At 44.8% G+C, this 14294-nt stretch overlaps 2 protein-coding genes across 6 annotated transcripts; both read left to right on the top strand.

Moving 5' to 3' along the window:
* The first annotated feature begins 439 nt into the window (after positions 1-439).
* wdr31 (WD repeat domain 31) lies at positions 440-9240 on the top strand. Of its 3 annotated transcripts, none has more exons than XM_036979344.2 (10): positions 440-782; positions 1156-1317; positions 1519-1648; positions 1740-1814; positions 3022-3166; positions 3377-3477; positions 4090-4157; positions 4649-4790; positions 5067-5229; positions 5337-9240. In XM_036979344.2, exons 2-10 carry the CDS (start codon positions 1268-1270, stop codon positions 5492-5494), a joined length of 1032 nt encoding a protein of 343 aa, XP_036835239.1. In that variant the 5' UTR covers positions 440-782; positions 1156-1267; the 3' UTR covers positions 5495-9240. The 3 variants fall into 3 exon arrangements, with proteins under 3 accessions (XP_036835239.1, XP_036835240.1, XP_036835241.1); XM_036979345.2 differs by having other exon boundaries at positions 461-782; positions 1159-1317; XM_036979346.2 differs by having other exon boundaries at positions 466-782; positions 1229-1317.
* Positions 9241-9594: 354 nt separating this feature from the next.
* On the top strand, positions 9595-13872 carry LOC110525215 (RING finger protein 223). 3 transcript variants are annotated; one of them, XM_036979337.2, is made up of 3 exons: positions 9595-9884; positions 10090-10135; positions 13057-13872. In XM_036979337.2, the coding sequence occupies exon 3, from the start codon at positions 13156-13158 to the stop codon at positions 13747-13749; it is 594 nt and encodes a 197-aa protein (XP_036835232.1). In that variant the 5' UTR covers positions 9595-9884; positions 10090-10135; positions 13057-13155; the 3' UTR covers positions 13750-13872. The 3 variants fall into 3 exon arrangements, 2 of the variants coding, with proteins under 2 accessions (XP_036835232.1, XP_036835237.1); XR_016496499.1 differs by lacking the exon at positions 13057-13872 and adding an exon at positions 10861-10949 and having other exon boundaries at positions 9796-9884; XM_036979342.2 differs by lacking the exon at positions 10090-10135 and having other exon boundaries at positions 9711-9884.
* The last annotated feature ends 422 nt before the right edge of the window (positions 13873-14294 follow it).

Below are 14294 nucleotides of genomic sequence, written 5' to 3'. Positions count from 1 at the left end.
CCATTAGCCATCCCCTAAGACAGTTACTAAACCATGGAATTGGACTGTCACATGACTGGTACTCAGACTAGATTACAATAGCTACAACATAAAACAAATAATAATAATAATAATAATGTTGCTGTATGTATTTTTGTCAGGTAGGACCATACAGCACTAAATGAACGTTTGTAAACTAAAGTTTACATTAATCCAAAATATGAATAGTTGATATTTCTTCCTTTTGTATCTGTGTTTACTATATTTCCAAAATGCTTTAATATATCCTAATGTTTGTTTCTTTATGTAGGGAAAATAGTTTTAGCAACATAAAAGCTTGCAATATTGGGTTACATCATCTTACATGGGCCTTGCCACGCCACTAGTTTAAATGCCCAAATATCACACAAAATGAGAGCACGGACTTTTATTTGGTAGTGGACTATTAGAAAGCTATTTTGTCAAAGTGGCTCCTCCCTCTGTGTCAGGTGACCTCAGTTCGCCTGGTAACAGAGAAAGCGTCGCTAGGAAGTGAATAGTGCGATGAGTTCGCGGCAAAAAAATAGCTTTTTTGAGGCAATCTACGGCGAAAGTTTACGAATACCGGGAACGGGAGTACAGTTTATCTGTGAGAAGAAGGGAGTAAAGTGGTCTAATTTATCACAATTATGCGTCGTCGAGTACTAGCTAGCTCATTCACATCTCGTGGCATGAGAGATAAAACAAGATTAAGTTAGCAAGCTAGCTAGCCAGCAGCTAGCTAGCTTAGTAGTCATAGTCAATTACGCACCCCAGCTGGGCAGGTAAGCAAAAAATAGATCTGGCTTGCCACCACCTGTTTTAGTTCGACAAGTCACTGTAAAAAAAAAAAATATTTTTTATCTGTTTACCATTGAAAGTACCGTTAGCCTGGTGTGTGTGTCCGAATAACACTGCTACAGCTATGGAAGTAGTGTCGTCGTCGGTTGGGTTAATGCGATGTGGCAGTAATCATAATAGGATTTCACCCTCCTTCCTGAATAAAGCTTCCTTCTGTCTGTCGCCCGATTTATTTATTTAGCTCATGGAGTGTTTACATCATCACACAGTTGAATAGGTAGACAGACTACTGTAACGGTGTCAAGTGACAGAGTGTGTGCACGTTGTATTAATCTGCGTGTTGGGTTGATATTTCAGCAGAAGGTGGTTGACAGTTGGACGAATAACACTACCCTAATCTGCTCATATGGGTTGGGGACCTGGGTGGTAGCTCTGCTTGCTTCCACAGCCAGGTTGTTCTGACACAAACATGGGGAAACTTCAGAGCAAGTTCCGAAGGTCACGCTCTGAACTGTACAGGTAAGACAGCCAGCAACATCAACACAGGCTGAGTGACCCCCATACCTAAACCTGTTTAAAGATAGACCCCGGATGTTTTATTGATCAGATAATCTGTGCGGTGCTTGGTTCAGATTGTAACAATCCCATGACATATCTCAAATAGGCCTAATAGGTCATTGAAGGCTATTCTTGAGGTGCAATTGTGTTGTGCCTCTGCAGGGCGACCAAAGGTGATGGCGAGGATGCTGCTGTTAGTCAGGTGATACAGTATGAACCCGCCCACCGTGATGCCGTCAACTGTGTCACCAACCTGACCTCAGACCTCTGTGTGTCTGGAGGAGGTGACATGGTGAGTAAATTGACTAGGTTTTCTGCATATGTTTTACGATTGACAATATAGTACAGGAAACTGACTGCTAATCTGTTTCATCTCTCCCCAGGCAGTGGTTGTGTATGACTGGAGAGGAGGGAAGTTATGTCAGTCATTCCAAGGTCACAACAGAGAGGTTACCAAGGTAAACAGCCAGTGCACTCTGAGGTAGTTGAAGAAGAGGGTGCAATGTGGCTGTGGCTATTGAATGGATGCCTGCCTGCTGTTGTTTTTCTTAGTGTGTTTGTAGTCTTTAGAATAGATATCAATTGTGGTGCTGGGAGTAACAGAGTAGAAAAATACATCTCCCACACACACGATTTGACCTCTGCACAGATGTTGTCGTCGACGTTTCGCTATAATACATTTTTTTTGTATGTGTTTTGTAGATATTCTGTATCTAATTATCGAGTCTCCTCCTCTCCCTCTCTCTCTCTCTCTCTGTCTCCTCCTCTCTCTCCTCCTCTCTCTCTCTGTCTCCTCCTCTCTCTCTCTCTGTCTCCTCCTCTCTCTCTCTGTCTCCTCCTCTCTCTCTCTCTCTCTGTCTCCTCCTCTCTCTCTCTCTCTCTCTCTCTCTCTTGCTCTCTCTCTCTCTCTCTCTTGCTCTCTCTCTCTCTCTCTCTCTCTCTGTCTCCTCCTCTCTCTCTCTGTCTCCTCCTCTCTCTCTCTGTCTCCTTCCTCTGTCTCCTTCCTCTCTCTCTCTGTCTCCTCCTCTCTCTCTCTGTCTCCTCCCTCTCTCTCTCTGTCTCCTCCCTCTCTCTCTCTGTCTCCTCCTCTCTCTCTCTGTCTCCTCCCCTCTCTCTTCCTCTCTCTCTCTCTCTCTCTCTCTCTGTCTCCTCCTCTCTCTCTCTCTCTGTCTCCTCCTCTCTCTCTCTCTCTGTCTCCTCCTCTCTCTCTCTCTGTCTCCTCCTCTCTCTCTCTCTGTCTCCTCCTCTCTCTCTCTCTGTCTCCTCCTCTCTCTCTCTCTCCTCTCTCTCTCTCTCTGTCTCCTCCTCTCTCTCTCTCTCTTCTCTCTCTCTCTCTCTCTCTCTCTCTCTTCTCTCTCTCTCTCTCTCTCTCTCTGTCTCCTCTCTCTCTCTCTCTCTGTCTCCTCCTCTCTCTCTCTGTCTCCTCCTCTCTCTGTCTCTCTCTCTCTGTCTCCTCTCTCTCTCTCTCTCTCTGTCTCTCTCTCTCTCTGTCTCTCTCTCTGTCTGTCTGTCTCCTCATCTCTCTCTCTGTCTGTCTCCTCCTCTCTCTCTGTCTGTCTGTCTCCTCCTCTCTCTCTCTCTCTGTCTCCTCCTCTCTCTCTCTGTCTCCTCTCTCTCTCTCTGTCTCCTCTCTGTCTCCTCTCTCTCTCTCTCTCTCTCCCCCAGGTGGAGTGTTTTCCTGGAAGCACTTGGATCTTTAGTGCGTCTCGAGACAAGAGTGTTATGATGTGGGATCTCAACCAGGGGGACGAGCCCATCCAGGAGTTCTGTGGCCATGAGCTGGTGGTCAATGGGCTGGCCGTCAGTCCAGGTAGAAACAGGGTGAAGTTTCCCCCTAGGTGCAGATCTAGGATCAGATTTTCCCTCCTCCCCCAATCTTAACCTTTTAACTTGTCCCTAGATGCTGATCTTGAAGGTTAACTTCCCCCTTCACCCCTCAAACACTTGCATTAACACCTTATCAAACACCATTATAAATACCTGTGTGTGTGTGTGTAAACCATACTTGTATTTTCGTTAGATGGGTCGAGGCTGTGCACTGGTTCCCGTGACAACTCCATGTGCCTCTGGGACATTGAGTCTGGCGAGCGTGTCCATAAGAACACAGTCTCCAGAAACCTGGTACGTGACTCTTCTGTCCCTTGATTTTGAGGGTACTATAAAAAGGTAGGATGATATCTCGTACCCTGTGTCCAAATTATCATACTGTTTACTGTAAGTATTTACTAGGCACTAACAGAACTGCATACTATTTAGAAACACGGTTTAGTAAAAAGTTATACTAGAACAAATGATGAACTTACTACAGCTCATCCATACTGAGGAAGTGTCATAATGCACCGTCATAATGGAAAGGCAATTTAATTCATGAATATGTTCAAGGGAAATCACAAAGTTCGGTGATGCGTTTTGCATAGTTTGGACCATCTCACTTTGTACTTTGTACTGAAAGTGCTCTTAAATGTTACTGCTGACATGCAACATTTTTAGGATCATATCAACAGTGGACTAATAAACTATATATTTATTTATTTATTTTGTAGTAAAATATCCCTTTTAAGGAATTCACACTATATGAAAAAGGGGAAATGAGTATGACATCCGGGCATTTAAAAACATACAAAATGTAGATCAATCTTGCACACTACTAAACGTTATATTATTACATACACAAAAAAGTCTTGTAAATATGATTCCGTATGATCCTTCGTATAGAGCCTGACTCTTTTTCAGGTTACTCATGTGTGCTGGGTACCTGAGAGCAGCTCCATCGTTCAGACATCCGAGGATAAAACCATCAGGTAAGTTGTTAAAGACTGGTCCCAAATCTGCCGGTGCTTTTGCCTACTTCATTGTCAAGCCAAACATGTTTTGAATATCCAATTCCATAAGGAGTTTGCAAGAGAGCAGTAACAGACTGGCGCCCAGGCTATAGGATGACAGACTGGCCCCCAGGCTATAGGACGACAGACTGGCCCCCAGGCTATAGGACGACAGACTGGCCCCCAGGCTATAGGACGACAGACTGGCCCCCAGGCTATATGCTGTTGGTAGTCACTCAGGGTGTGATCACTAACAGTGTTACTGTGTGTAATGCAGTCAGGAGGCTAGTGGGAGGAGCTATGAGAACGGGCTCATTGCATAGGCTGGAATGCAATGAATGTTCCATATGTTTAATGTGTTCGATACCGTTCCATGTAATCCATTACAATGAGCCCGTCCTCCTATAGCTCCTCCCACCCGCCTCTGAATGCAGTGCTCCCGGTTGATACATGCATTTTGAATGTTGCAGGGTGTGGGACAGTCGTACCTGGCAGGTCACTAACACGTTCCCAGCCAAGCAATACATCCAGACACACTGTGACATCAGCGCCAACGGCAACCACCTCCTGTCCAGCAGCAATGGCTTCGGAGGCCAAGGCTGTGAGGCTACAGTGAGTCCCCCCCCCCTTCAACCCTGTCTGGGTTTCCAATTCTCTACCCTTTTCCAGAACTGTGCACCTGTTCGCCGCCCCCCCCCCCCCCCCCCAATGAAAGGTATTGGTTTGGTGCAATAATGACTGATGGAAATGTCCACCATGTTGTTCACACCTGTCCACCTCGAGGGGGAAGTGTACAAGTTCACACTCCTGTAGAGAATTTCCCTACAGAGTATTGTTACTGTGTGAATCCCACACCCCCTCATGTGTTTTCTGTGTGTGTGTTTGTAGCTTTGGGACCTCAGGCAGCCTGGCTGTAAGGTGGTAGAGTACCGGGGCCATCGCGAGACCACCGCTTGCTGTGTGTTCCTGCCCTCCAGCCCCGGGGGCCCTGCGCTCGTAGCGTCCTCCTCTCATGACTGCTCAGTCAAAATCTGGGATCAAAACACTGCAGGTAACACTGCCCTACACTACGATGCCCTGCCCTAGTGAGCTAAATGGCCTCTATCTTCTCATCATGGTTCTTTCCTATTTTCCTTGTCACTCTTTCTCTCTCTGAAGCCTGTCTGACCACTCTGACCCTGGATGGATCAGGTCCTTTGGTGTCTTTGGCCCCAAGTGACTCCAGCAGTCTGCTGTGTGCCAGCTTTAACACAGGGCTTCACATACTCCACCATCACAAGGATGGGCTGGACCTAAAGGAGGTGGCGCGCTTCTGACGAGGGCACAGGACCGGTGCCGGCACGGTAACCCGAAAACCCATTACACTGTGGGCCACACAGACCTCCAAGCCAGCGGGGCCCTTTAAGTCAGATGGACCCGATCAGGAGACACCATCCCTGGGTCAACTGATGGGAGAAGACCCCCTGCGAGTCATTCTAAATCAGGGCGAGCCCTAGACATTGTACTCAGAGCATCAGGCGAGGCCCAACTGTTTCGAGATGTCTTGATGCAACAGAAATGATTTGGATGTTTGGAGACTAAGTGGATAGTGATAGCTTTAGCACGTACAAGTAGCCAAATTTAAGTAGACAATTGTGGAATCGTTAATCGGGTAGTTTAGGAAAAACTGTAACCACTCTAAAATAGAGCGGGAAGATAAATCATGAATCCTTTAGAGCAGGGGTGTATTCACTAGGAACCAAACGGGCCCGAAACGTGGAGGGACTCATCCTGAACTTGTCCAATAAGTTGTTCATTGCAAAATATTCAGTTGCAAAAATGCATTTTGCTTCGGTGTGCACTAATGAATACACCCAGAATAAAGTGTCTACTTCAGACCGGACTAGGGTGAAACTTTACAGGAGGAGAGTGACACTTACGTTCTTACGACAGTTTATTTGAAATGGCTTCACGACCCCATTTTTTAATAATATAATAACTTACCACATTTTATCAGCCGCTTTTATCCAAAGTGATGACTTAGTCATGCGTGCATATATATTTTACGTATGAGTGGTGCCGGGAATCGAACTCACTATCCTGGTGTGGCAAGCGCCATACTCTACCAACTGGAGCTACAGCGCAACTCGGCAGTGATAATGTCGACCCAGGTTGTGATTCTCGACTTCTGTGACATACTCCCGTTATTACGCCGGCAAAACTTATGGAATGCAATCTGTTTGTATTAAACTGACTGAGATACTGCCACACTGTAGGTCAGCGCTTGCTAAACTAGGGGTCGCGACCCCCTAACGGGGGTCACCAGTTTTGAAAAAAATAGGGGTCTCGAGAGAAACTCTGAAATATAAATGTTACATTTGCGCTTGGTTAATAGAGGCGGGATTACATCAGTAACCTCCGGTAGTCGCTAGATATGGTTGTAATAAACAGAGCGGTTCTGTTTTCTTCCTACAAATGTGGCTCCATCTTTCGAACGGTTTAAGCTACAAAATATTATGACCCCCCCCCCCCCCCCCCCAATCACTGAATGATAAGACTCTAAGGAACACATGTGTGTCTTCCCTTCTGCAATGCCCACAAGCAGAACTCATTAGAACAGCGTGGACAAGACCGACAAGCAGAACTCATTAGAACAGCGTGGACAAGACCAAGCACTAAATCAGACTGGGGGGGGGAAATAACATCAATGACGATGTAACTTTCTTCACAGAAAATCACAGTATAAAATGATTGGCTGATGATCTTCTGAACTTCCCAATGCATTTCAAAACATATGTCCTTCAGATTGAAATACTGTCAAAAGTACTGTCAGACTGATTTGTAATAGACTCATAGCCCAAATTTAAAAAGTTAACCATGGCAGTTGATTTAAAAAAATATATATATTATTGGGGTCGCGAAAACATTTTTCATATCCAAGTGGGATCGCGGGTCAAAACAGTTTGGGAATCCATGCTGTAGATAGTTACCTCTGAGGAATTGGATAGGCACGGAGAGACACTATACCAACGCATCACGAAAGGGCTTTAGCTACAGGAGTTAACTCGCCAGTCACATGGCTAACACATTCTGATGGGAACACATCCCATACAGTTTTAAATTTTAATGTCATGTGCACAAGTACAGTGAAATGCCTTTTCTTTCAAGCTCCAAATGTAGCACACAAACAAAGAACACAAGATAGAAAATAGCAAGAACAAAGTAAAAAGCTACAGTGGGGCAAAAAAGTATTTAGTCAGCCACCAATTGTGAAAGTTCTCCCACTTAAAAAGATGAGAGGCCTGTAATTTTCATCATAGGTACACTTCAACTATGACAGACAAAATGTTTGACCTCTGTCATTGCCAACAAAGGGTATATAACAAAGTATTGAGAAACTTTTGTTATTGACCAAATACTTATTTTCCACCATAATTTGCAAATAAATTCATTAAAAATCCTACAATGTGATTTTCAGGATTTTTTTTCTTCTCATTTTGTCTGTCATAGTTGAAGTGTACCTATGATGAAAATTACAGGCCCCTCTCATCTTTTTAAGTGGGAGAACTTGCACAATTGGTGGCTGACTAAATACTTTTTTGCCCCACTGTATATACAGGGTCAGTTCCAATACCATATTAACAATATGCAGGGATACTGGAGTGAGAGGTAGATATGTATAGGGGTAAGGTGACTAGGCATCGGGATATATGATAAACAGTGTAGCAGCAGTGTAAATTATGATTGTATGCGGGTGTGTACGTGACTGTAGAGTCCTGTGGGTGTGCATAGAGAATTGTGCAAAAAAAAATAAAAGACACGGGTCAACTCAGAAAGACCATGTAGCCATTTTGTTAGCTATTTAGCAGTCTTACGGCTTAGGGATAGAAGCTGTTCAGGAGCCTGTTGGTGTCATACAAACATACACTGAATGAAACAATATCAAGAGCAACATGTAAAGTGGTGGTCCCATGTTTCCATGAGCTGAAATAAATTTTAAAAAAGATCCCAGAAATGGTTCCATATGAACAAAATACTTATTTTCTCAAAAATGTTGTGAACAAATTTGTTTTTACGTTCCTGTTAGTGAATATTTGATCCTTTTGTCAAGATAATCCATCCACCTGACAGGTGTGGCATATCAAGAAGCTGATTTAAACCGCACGCTTATTACACAGCAGCACCTTGTGCTGGGGACAATAAAAGGCCACTCTAAAATGTGCAGTTTTGTAACACAATGCTACAGATATCAAGGTTTGAGGGAGCGCGCAATTGGCATGCTGACTGCAGGAATGTCCACCAGAGCTGTTGCCAAATAATAGAATGTCAATTTCTCTACCATAGGCCTATGCTCTCCCAGGCCCATCCATGTCTGCACCCCCACCCCGTGTCATATGAAATCCATAGATTAGAGCCTAAGGAATTTATTTCAATTGACTGATTTCCTTATATGAACTTTAACTCAGTAAAAAAATATTTTAAAATTGTTGCGTTTATATTTTTGTTCAGTATGCATACAAACATTGCATCAATGTCAACCATGAGTGGCATGGTGAGGAGCCACAAGCATGAGATGCCACTGTTCTGTGTAATAATCAATGATGCTCTTGGTTGGAATCTAACCGTCCCATTGTCTCTTATGCTTGCGTCACAAATGGGACCCTATACCCTATATATAGTGCACTACTTTGGACCGGAGCCCTATGGGCCCTGTTTAAAAGTTGTTGCACTAAACAGGGAATAGGGTGTAATTTGGGATGGAAGCCATATTTGACTAGAATAAGAGAAGGGTGTGGGTCCCGTTGTGTTAGCTCTGTCTGTGTTGGTCTTTATGTTTGATCTAATAAATCTGATTGTTACTGTATGTTAGTCTTATGTTTTACCAATGCCAACACATTCACTAATCTCACCAGTGAAATGACAATGCTTCAATCTCTGAGTCCTTAGTGGGGGGGGGGGGGGGGGCTCCAGGCTGAATTTTACCCTATGTACCCTAGATCTAAGATTAGAATGACCTCCCCCAACCCTACTCCTTACATTTCTCCTGTTCTCATCTGTCACCAATAAAAAAAATTCAAAAACATGAACAGCCACCTAAACGGTTTTTTTTATTTTTTAGATAAGTCTACTACTCACATTTCACAATAATTATCATCATCAAATGTCTTCGCCAAGCAAGGTTTTTGGGAAATCCAATTTTTTTTATATAAAATCATGTACTGCCAAGTGACTTCATACCATAGGGCCTATCTACCTACAGCATTTGTATAAGCCATGACAGACAAGACACGTTTTCATTTTATTTCCAAGACAACTAATGAGTAGTCGGTATTATGTGGAGTTTTGAGGTCGACTCGCTAATCTACATAAAGTCGCGACAGGTGCAACGACGCCTATATTAGGTATGTGCATTTCCAAATGACTACCCACGGACGCCCGCTCGCGCTCACCGAGCCAAGTATGTTTACACAGATAGGCCTAATATTTCCGAGTCGCTCATTTGACTAGCTACCCCGAACACGTTTCCTCATATTGTAACAGTATTCAAATACTGACTTACCCAAAGCCGAGAGCAAAGGAGCTGAGTTGAAGCAAAGTAGTATCACAACCCAAAGATTAAGAGTTTGTTTGGAGGAGCGCGCTCTATGACCTTGCTCCAGGGGATCTGCCTGCGCTCGCCTTTCACCGGCAAGATCACGCTTTAACCACGACTGTATGAGCGACATGGTAACTACTTCAACTGTAGTGTTTTTCATTCCATAGTTCATAATTTTTTTTTAAGTTGGACTCGGGGTTAACTTTCAAAAGTGAAAACGGCAGGCTTGTATTTCTTCTGGGCACCTCTGCTGCTTTCAGGGCAAAAGGCCCATCGGACGTCACTCCTCCTTACAGCTGTCAAATAAGGATGTAGCCTTAATATTTCCTCTTGTAGGTCGGATTACATTCTGGCAAGTTATCCACATTCACCTATTTTACCAGTAAGTAGGGGTTTTTTTCTTGGGGGTTTATGGAAACTTCATATTGGTGTATGTTGCCTGGCCTGATCTGTAAGACATATGAACTTGAATGTGTTTCTCACTCAGGTGATGTAGCCTACACATGATATCAGTCCTTTTCTGTATGTATTTCTCTTAAGTTGATTAGACTAGTTCATACTGAATGTCAGCTAGTAGCCTAGATTAGTGTAGTGGTAGATGGCGGAACTAAAGTTGTCCTTCTCTTTTGCATACAATGAACGTGTTGCTATGACTACTTCATTTGACCCATAAATGTGAGAGCAGGGCATCCTTTACATGAAACCACCTAAACCTGTTTACCTTCCATGCATTTTAAGAAAAATCAAGGAGATTGCAGTAAGGTCTGCAGTTAGATTGGTGAGCCATATTACAATACCTATTGACACAGCTCCGTATTAGACTAAAGGAACCTAATGTTAGCCCTTATAGTCCAAGGACCTTACACGTTCTGTTTTAAAGGGTGAATTGGCTCTGGAAGCCAAAACAGCCCCAAGTACTCCCATCTACAACGTGAATCGATTCTAAATTGCGGCACAGGTCTAGAAACAAAGTCCTCTACTTTCATATCACATCAAAATTATTTCACAAATGCAAAATACACACTTTACTGTACACTGTTTTAAAACAGTTGCAGCTGACAGTTATTTTCAGTGACAACACTTTTACGTCTTCCGTTTTACACACAGGTGTTCGGAGACACAGATGGCTAATTAGCACAGGTAGGCCACTCTGTTCTCCATAAACGAGCGCTGTAACATGGAGATATGGCCATGTGGGAACCCTAACCCTATTAAAGGTGTGTATCAATTGAATGTTTTTTTTGTTTTTTGGAAATTATTTCTCACCGACGTGAAATATGTCCTTATGCTTCTAAAACCACACTGCAAGCGATGTGTGTTAATGTTCAGGCCTAGCAACCCCCCTACAGAAGCGGCCTTCGTCCAATGACTCCTATGTGTATTGTAATGGGACTGGGAATCATGATCAAGGGCTACTATTGACACAGTATTCTGAGGGGTGGTTTCCTTGACACAGATGAACCTAGCTGTTAAAAATCTGCCTAGTCAGACCATTACTAATGCTCCTCCAGCTGGCTAAAATCTGCCTAGTCAGACCATAACTAATGCTCCTCCAGCTGGCTAAATTCTGCCTAGTCAGACCATTACTAATGCTCCTCCAGCTGGCTAAAATCTGCCTAGTCAGACCATTACTAATGCTCCTCCAGCTGGCTAAAATCTGCCTAGTCAGACCATTACTAATGCTCCTCCAACTGGCTAAAATCTGCCTAGTCAGACCATTACTAATGCTCCTCCAGCTGGCTAAATTCTGCCTAGTCAGACCATTACTAATGCTCCTCCAGCTGGCTAAAATCTGCCTAGTCAGACCATTACTAATGCTCCTCCAGCTGGCTAAAATCTGCCTAGTCAGACCATTACTAATGCTCCTCCAGCTGGCTAAAATCTGCCTAGTCAGACCATGACTGATGCTCCTCCAGCTAGCTGATTAGGAAGGTAAGCGTAAGCACAGAGAATTTGACAAACCTTTACTTGGCGATACTTCCTCAATTCCTGACTTGTAAGACGACACGTTTCAGCTTGGAAGACTGTCTAGTTGCTGTTTGAATTTAGAAAACGCTTTGCTCCATGAAGCACTTTAACATTTGAGGAATTGTTGCCTCTATAATGTGTATTTTAATGTGAATATGGATGTTTAGTTTAATGTGTGTGTCCTGTATATTGTGGCGCTCAACAGGGCTCATCTGGAAAAGAGACCTCGGTTTCAGCTTTGACTCCCTGTCAACATAAAGATTTTAAATAGAAATGATGCTCCCCATTTCTACATGGCTCCCTCAATAAAACAAACGTTTTTCTGAGTGAGTGTCCAGATATCACCTTTCTCCTGACGTTTGCACACATTCGGTTCCTTCCCACAATCTACACGTGTTGGATTAGTGGAGGTGTAGATGCGGCAACGAGGTCAATCAAACTCGACCAAAACAATGGAAACACGTGGGGAAAGTTCTCAAATCTCTTCATTGCCCCCGTAGCAAAATGTGTGCCCCAAACTACTGCAACAGCACATCATCAGTAGGGTAAAACTAACTTGTCTCACGACGGTCTAAACTCTGGTCACGTTTCACTATGTTGAGGTTCAAATCGGGGCATAATGCTCGTATGGATGTCAACCCCGACACATGTTCATGGAATCTTAGCCAATCAACAGCGTTGCAGTTAAACGCGACTTTGACTACCACCACCGATTTCCTGTATGCTAGCTACGCTAACCGGATTATACGAACGGGAGTTAGCATTTAGCAGTCACTACTTCTAAACCTGAAAAGGGGACAACTTCTAAATGTTATATCCAAATCCGACTTTAATAACCACATTGTGGGTCTGTTACACTACATCAATCATGACAGATTTGACAAATGTTAATTTTGTTAGATCAGATTTGTTGAATGTGCGGCGGTCTTGTCAATGGAACGGTCTGGAACGTCCCCCCCCGTTACTGGGCCTAGTGCGAGTTTATGGCCTAGTGGGAGTTTCCACCACATTTCTTATACCAGTAAGAAATGTGATGACTGATCAGTTGATCAATTGATGACTGATCAGCTGCTGCTACGCCCTCTTGTGTAACACAGCCTCCTATCTACAGATATAATAGGAGATGTTTTCTTCATTATCATAGCATTTCTATGTTGATGTTACCTTACTTCCCTGGGTTGTATTCACTAGGAACCAAACGGGGAGGGACTAACCTGAACTTGTCCAATAACAAATGCATCGTTTTTATTGCAAAATGTGTGCACTAATGAATACGCCCCTGGGTAAGAGGTACCATGTTACAGGTGCATCATCACAATGTTGTGTCCTCCTCAGGTTCCCAGCGGTCTCATGTCAATGGCAGTTGACCTCCTACATTCCTGTTGATTCCCGAGGTCTCCTCTGACCTCCCATTGCTGCCCACCGGTCCCAGCCATGGACCCCTACCAGGAGCCACAACTCGGTTTCCAGCCCCCCCTTGACGAGGGCGCCCCAGACCTGGAATGTGCCATCTGCTTCAGCCAGTTCAACAATGTCTTCCGCACTCCCAAGATGCTCCAGTGCAATCACACCTTCTGCCTGGAGTGCCTGGCCCGTATGAATGTCAAGTCAGCCAAGCCGGACTCCATCCAGTGCCCGTTGTGCCGGGGCCACACACCGCTACCCGACCTGGGGTTGCCCAAGCTGACCACGGACCGAGCCGTGCTCTCTTACCTCCCCGCGGCCATGCAGCGAGTCTACAGCATCCGCTTCAACCGCAACAAGGGCAAGCTGCAGGTGAAGAGGACCACCGACGCACCCCCCCCTCTGAACTCGCTGCGTTCTATTAGTCACTCTCTGGATGTGGGGCTGCCTAGCCCCGCAGGAGACAGCGGGGACGTAGAGGGGGGGCGGAGGCGAAGGCTCGGGGCACTGCTGAGACTGTGTCGTAGACCAGGATGCAGAGCCTCCCTCCTGGTGTCAGTGGTGATGATGATGGTGGTGCTTACTTGCGTCATCATCTTCCTCCTCGCATATAAACAGCTATAACAACATCATCCGACTGGAGCTAAGAAAGTGGACGCTCATTACAGTGCACCTGATGGACCTCTGAGAGAGACTCTCACTACAGTGCACCTGATGGACCTCTGAGAGAGACTCTCACTACAGTGCACCTGATGGACCTCAGAGAGACTCTCACTACAGTGCACCTGATGGACCTCTGAGAGAGACTCTCACTACAGTGCACCTGATGGACCTCTGAGAGAGACTCTCACTACAGTGCACCTGATGGACCTCTGAGAGAGACTCTCACTACAGTGCACCTGATGGACCTCTGAGAGAGACTCTCACTACAGTGCACCTGATGGACCTCTGAGAGAGACTCTCACTACAGTGCACCTGATGGACCTCTGAGAGAGACTCTCACTACAGTGCACCTGATGGACCTCTGAGAGAGACGCTCACTACAGTGCACCTGATGGACCTCTGAGAGAGACTCTCACTACAGTGCACCTGATGGACCTCGGAGAGAGACTCTCACTACAGTGCACCTGATGGACCTCGGAGAGAGACGTTATTGTTACCCAGCTTCT

This window comes from Oncorhynchus mykiss, chromosome 6 (genome assembly GCF_057628025.1).
Source record: "Oncorhynchus mykiss isolate SJ-2025 chromosome 6, ASM5762802v1, whole genome shotgun sequence".
Taxonomy (NCBI): Eukaryota; Metazoa; Chordata; class Actinopteri; order Salmoniformes; family Salmonidae; genus Oncorhynchus; species Oncorhynchus mykiss.
This window is presented reverse-complemented; position numbering and strand designations above follow the sequence as displayed.

Bases quoted from the DNA above. Each gene is read 5' to 3' on its own strand.
- LOC110525215 (XM_036979337.2), top strand. From the start codon at position 13,156: ATGGACCCCTACCAGGAGCCACAACTCGGTTTCCAGCCCCCCCTTGAC.
- wdr31 (XM_036979344.2), top strand. From the start codon at position 1,268: ATGGGGAAACTTCAGAGCAAGTTCCGAAGGTCACGCTCTGAACTGTAC. The intron at 1,318-1,518 runs GTAAGACAGCCA...GTGCCTCTGCAG, and splicing joins TCACGCTCTGAACTGTACAG to GGCGACCAAAGGTGATGGCG. The intron at 1,649-1,739 runs GTGAGTAAATTG...ATCTCTCCCCAG, and splicing joins TGTCTGGAGGAGGTGACATG to GCAGTGGTTGTGTATGACTG.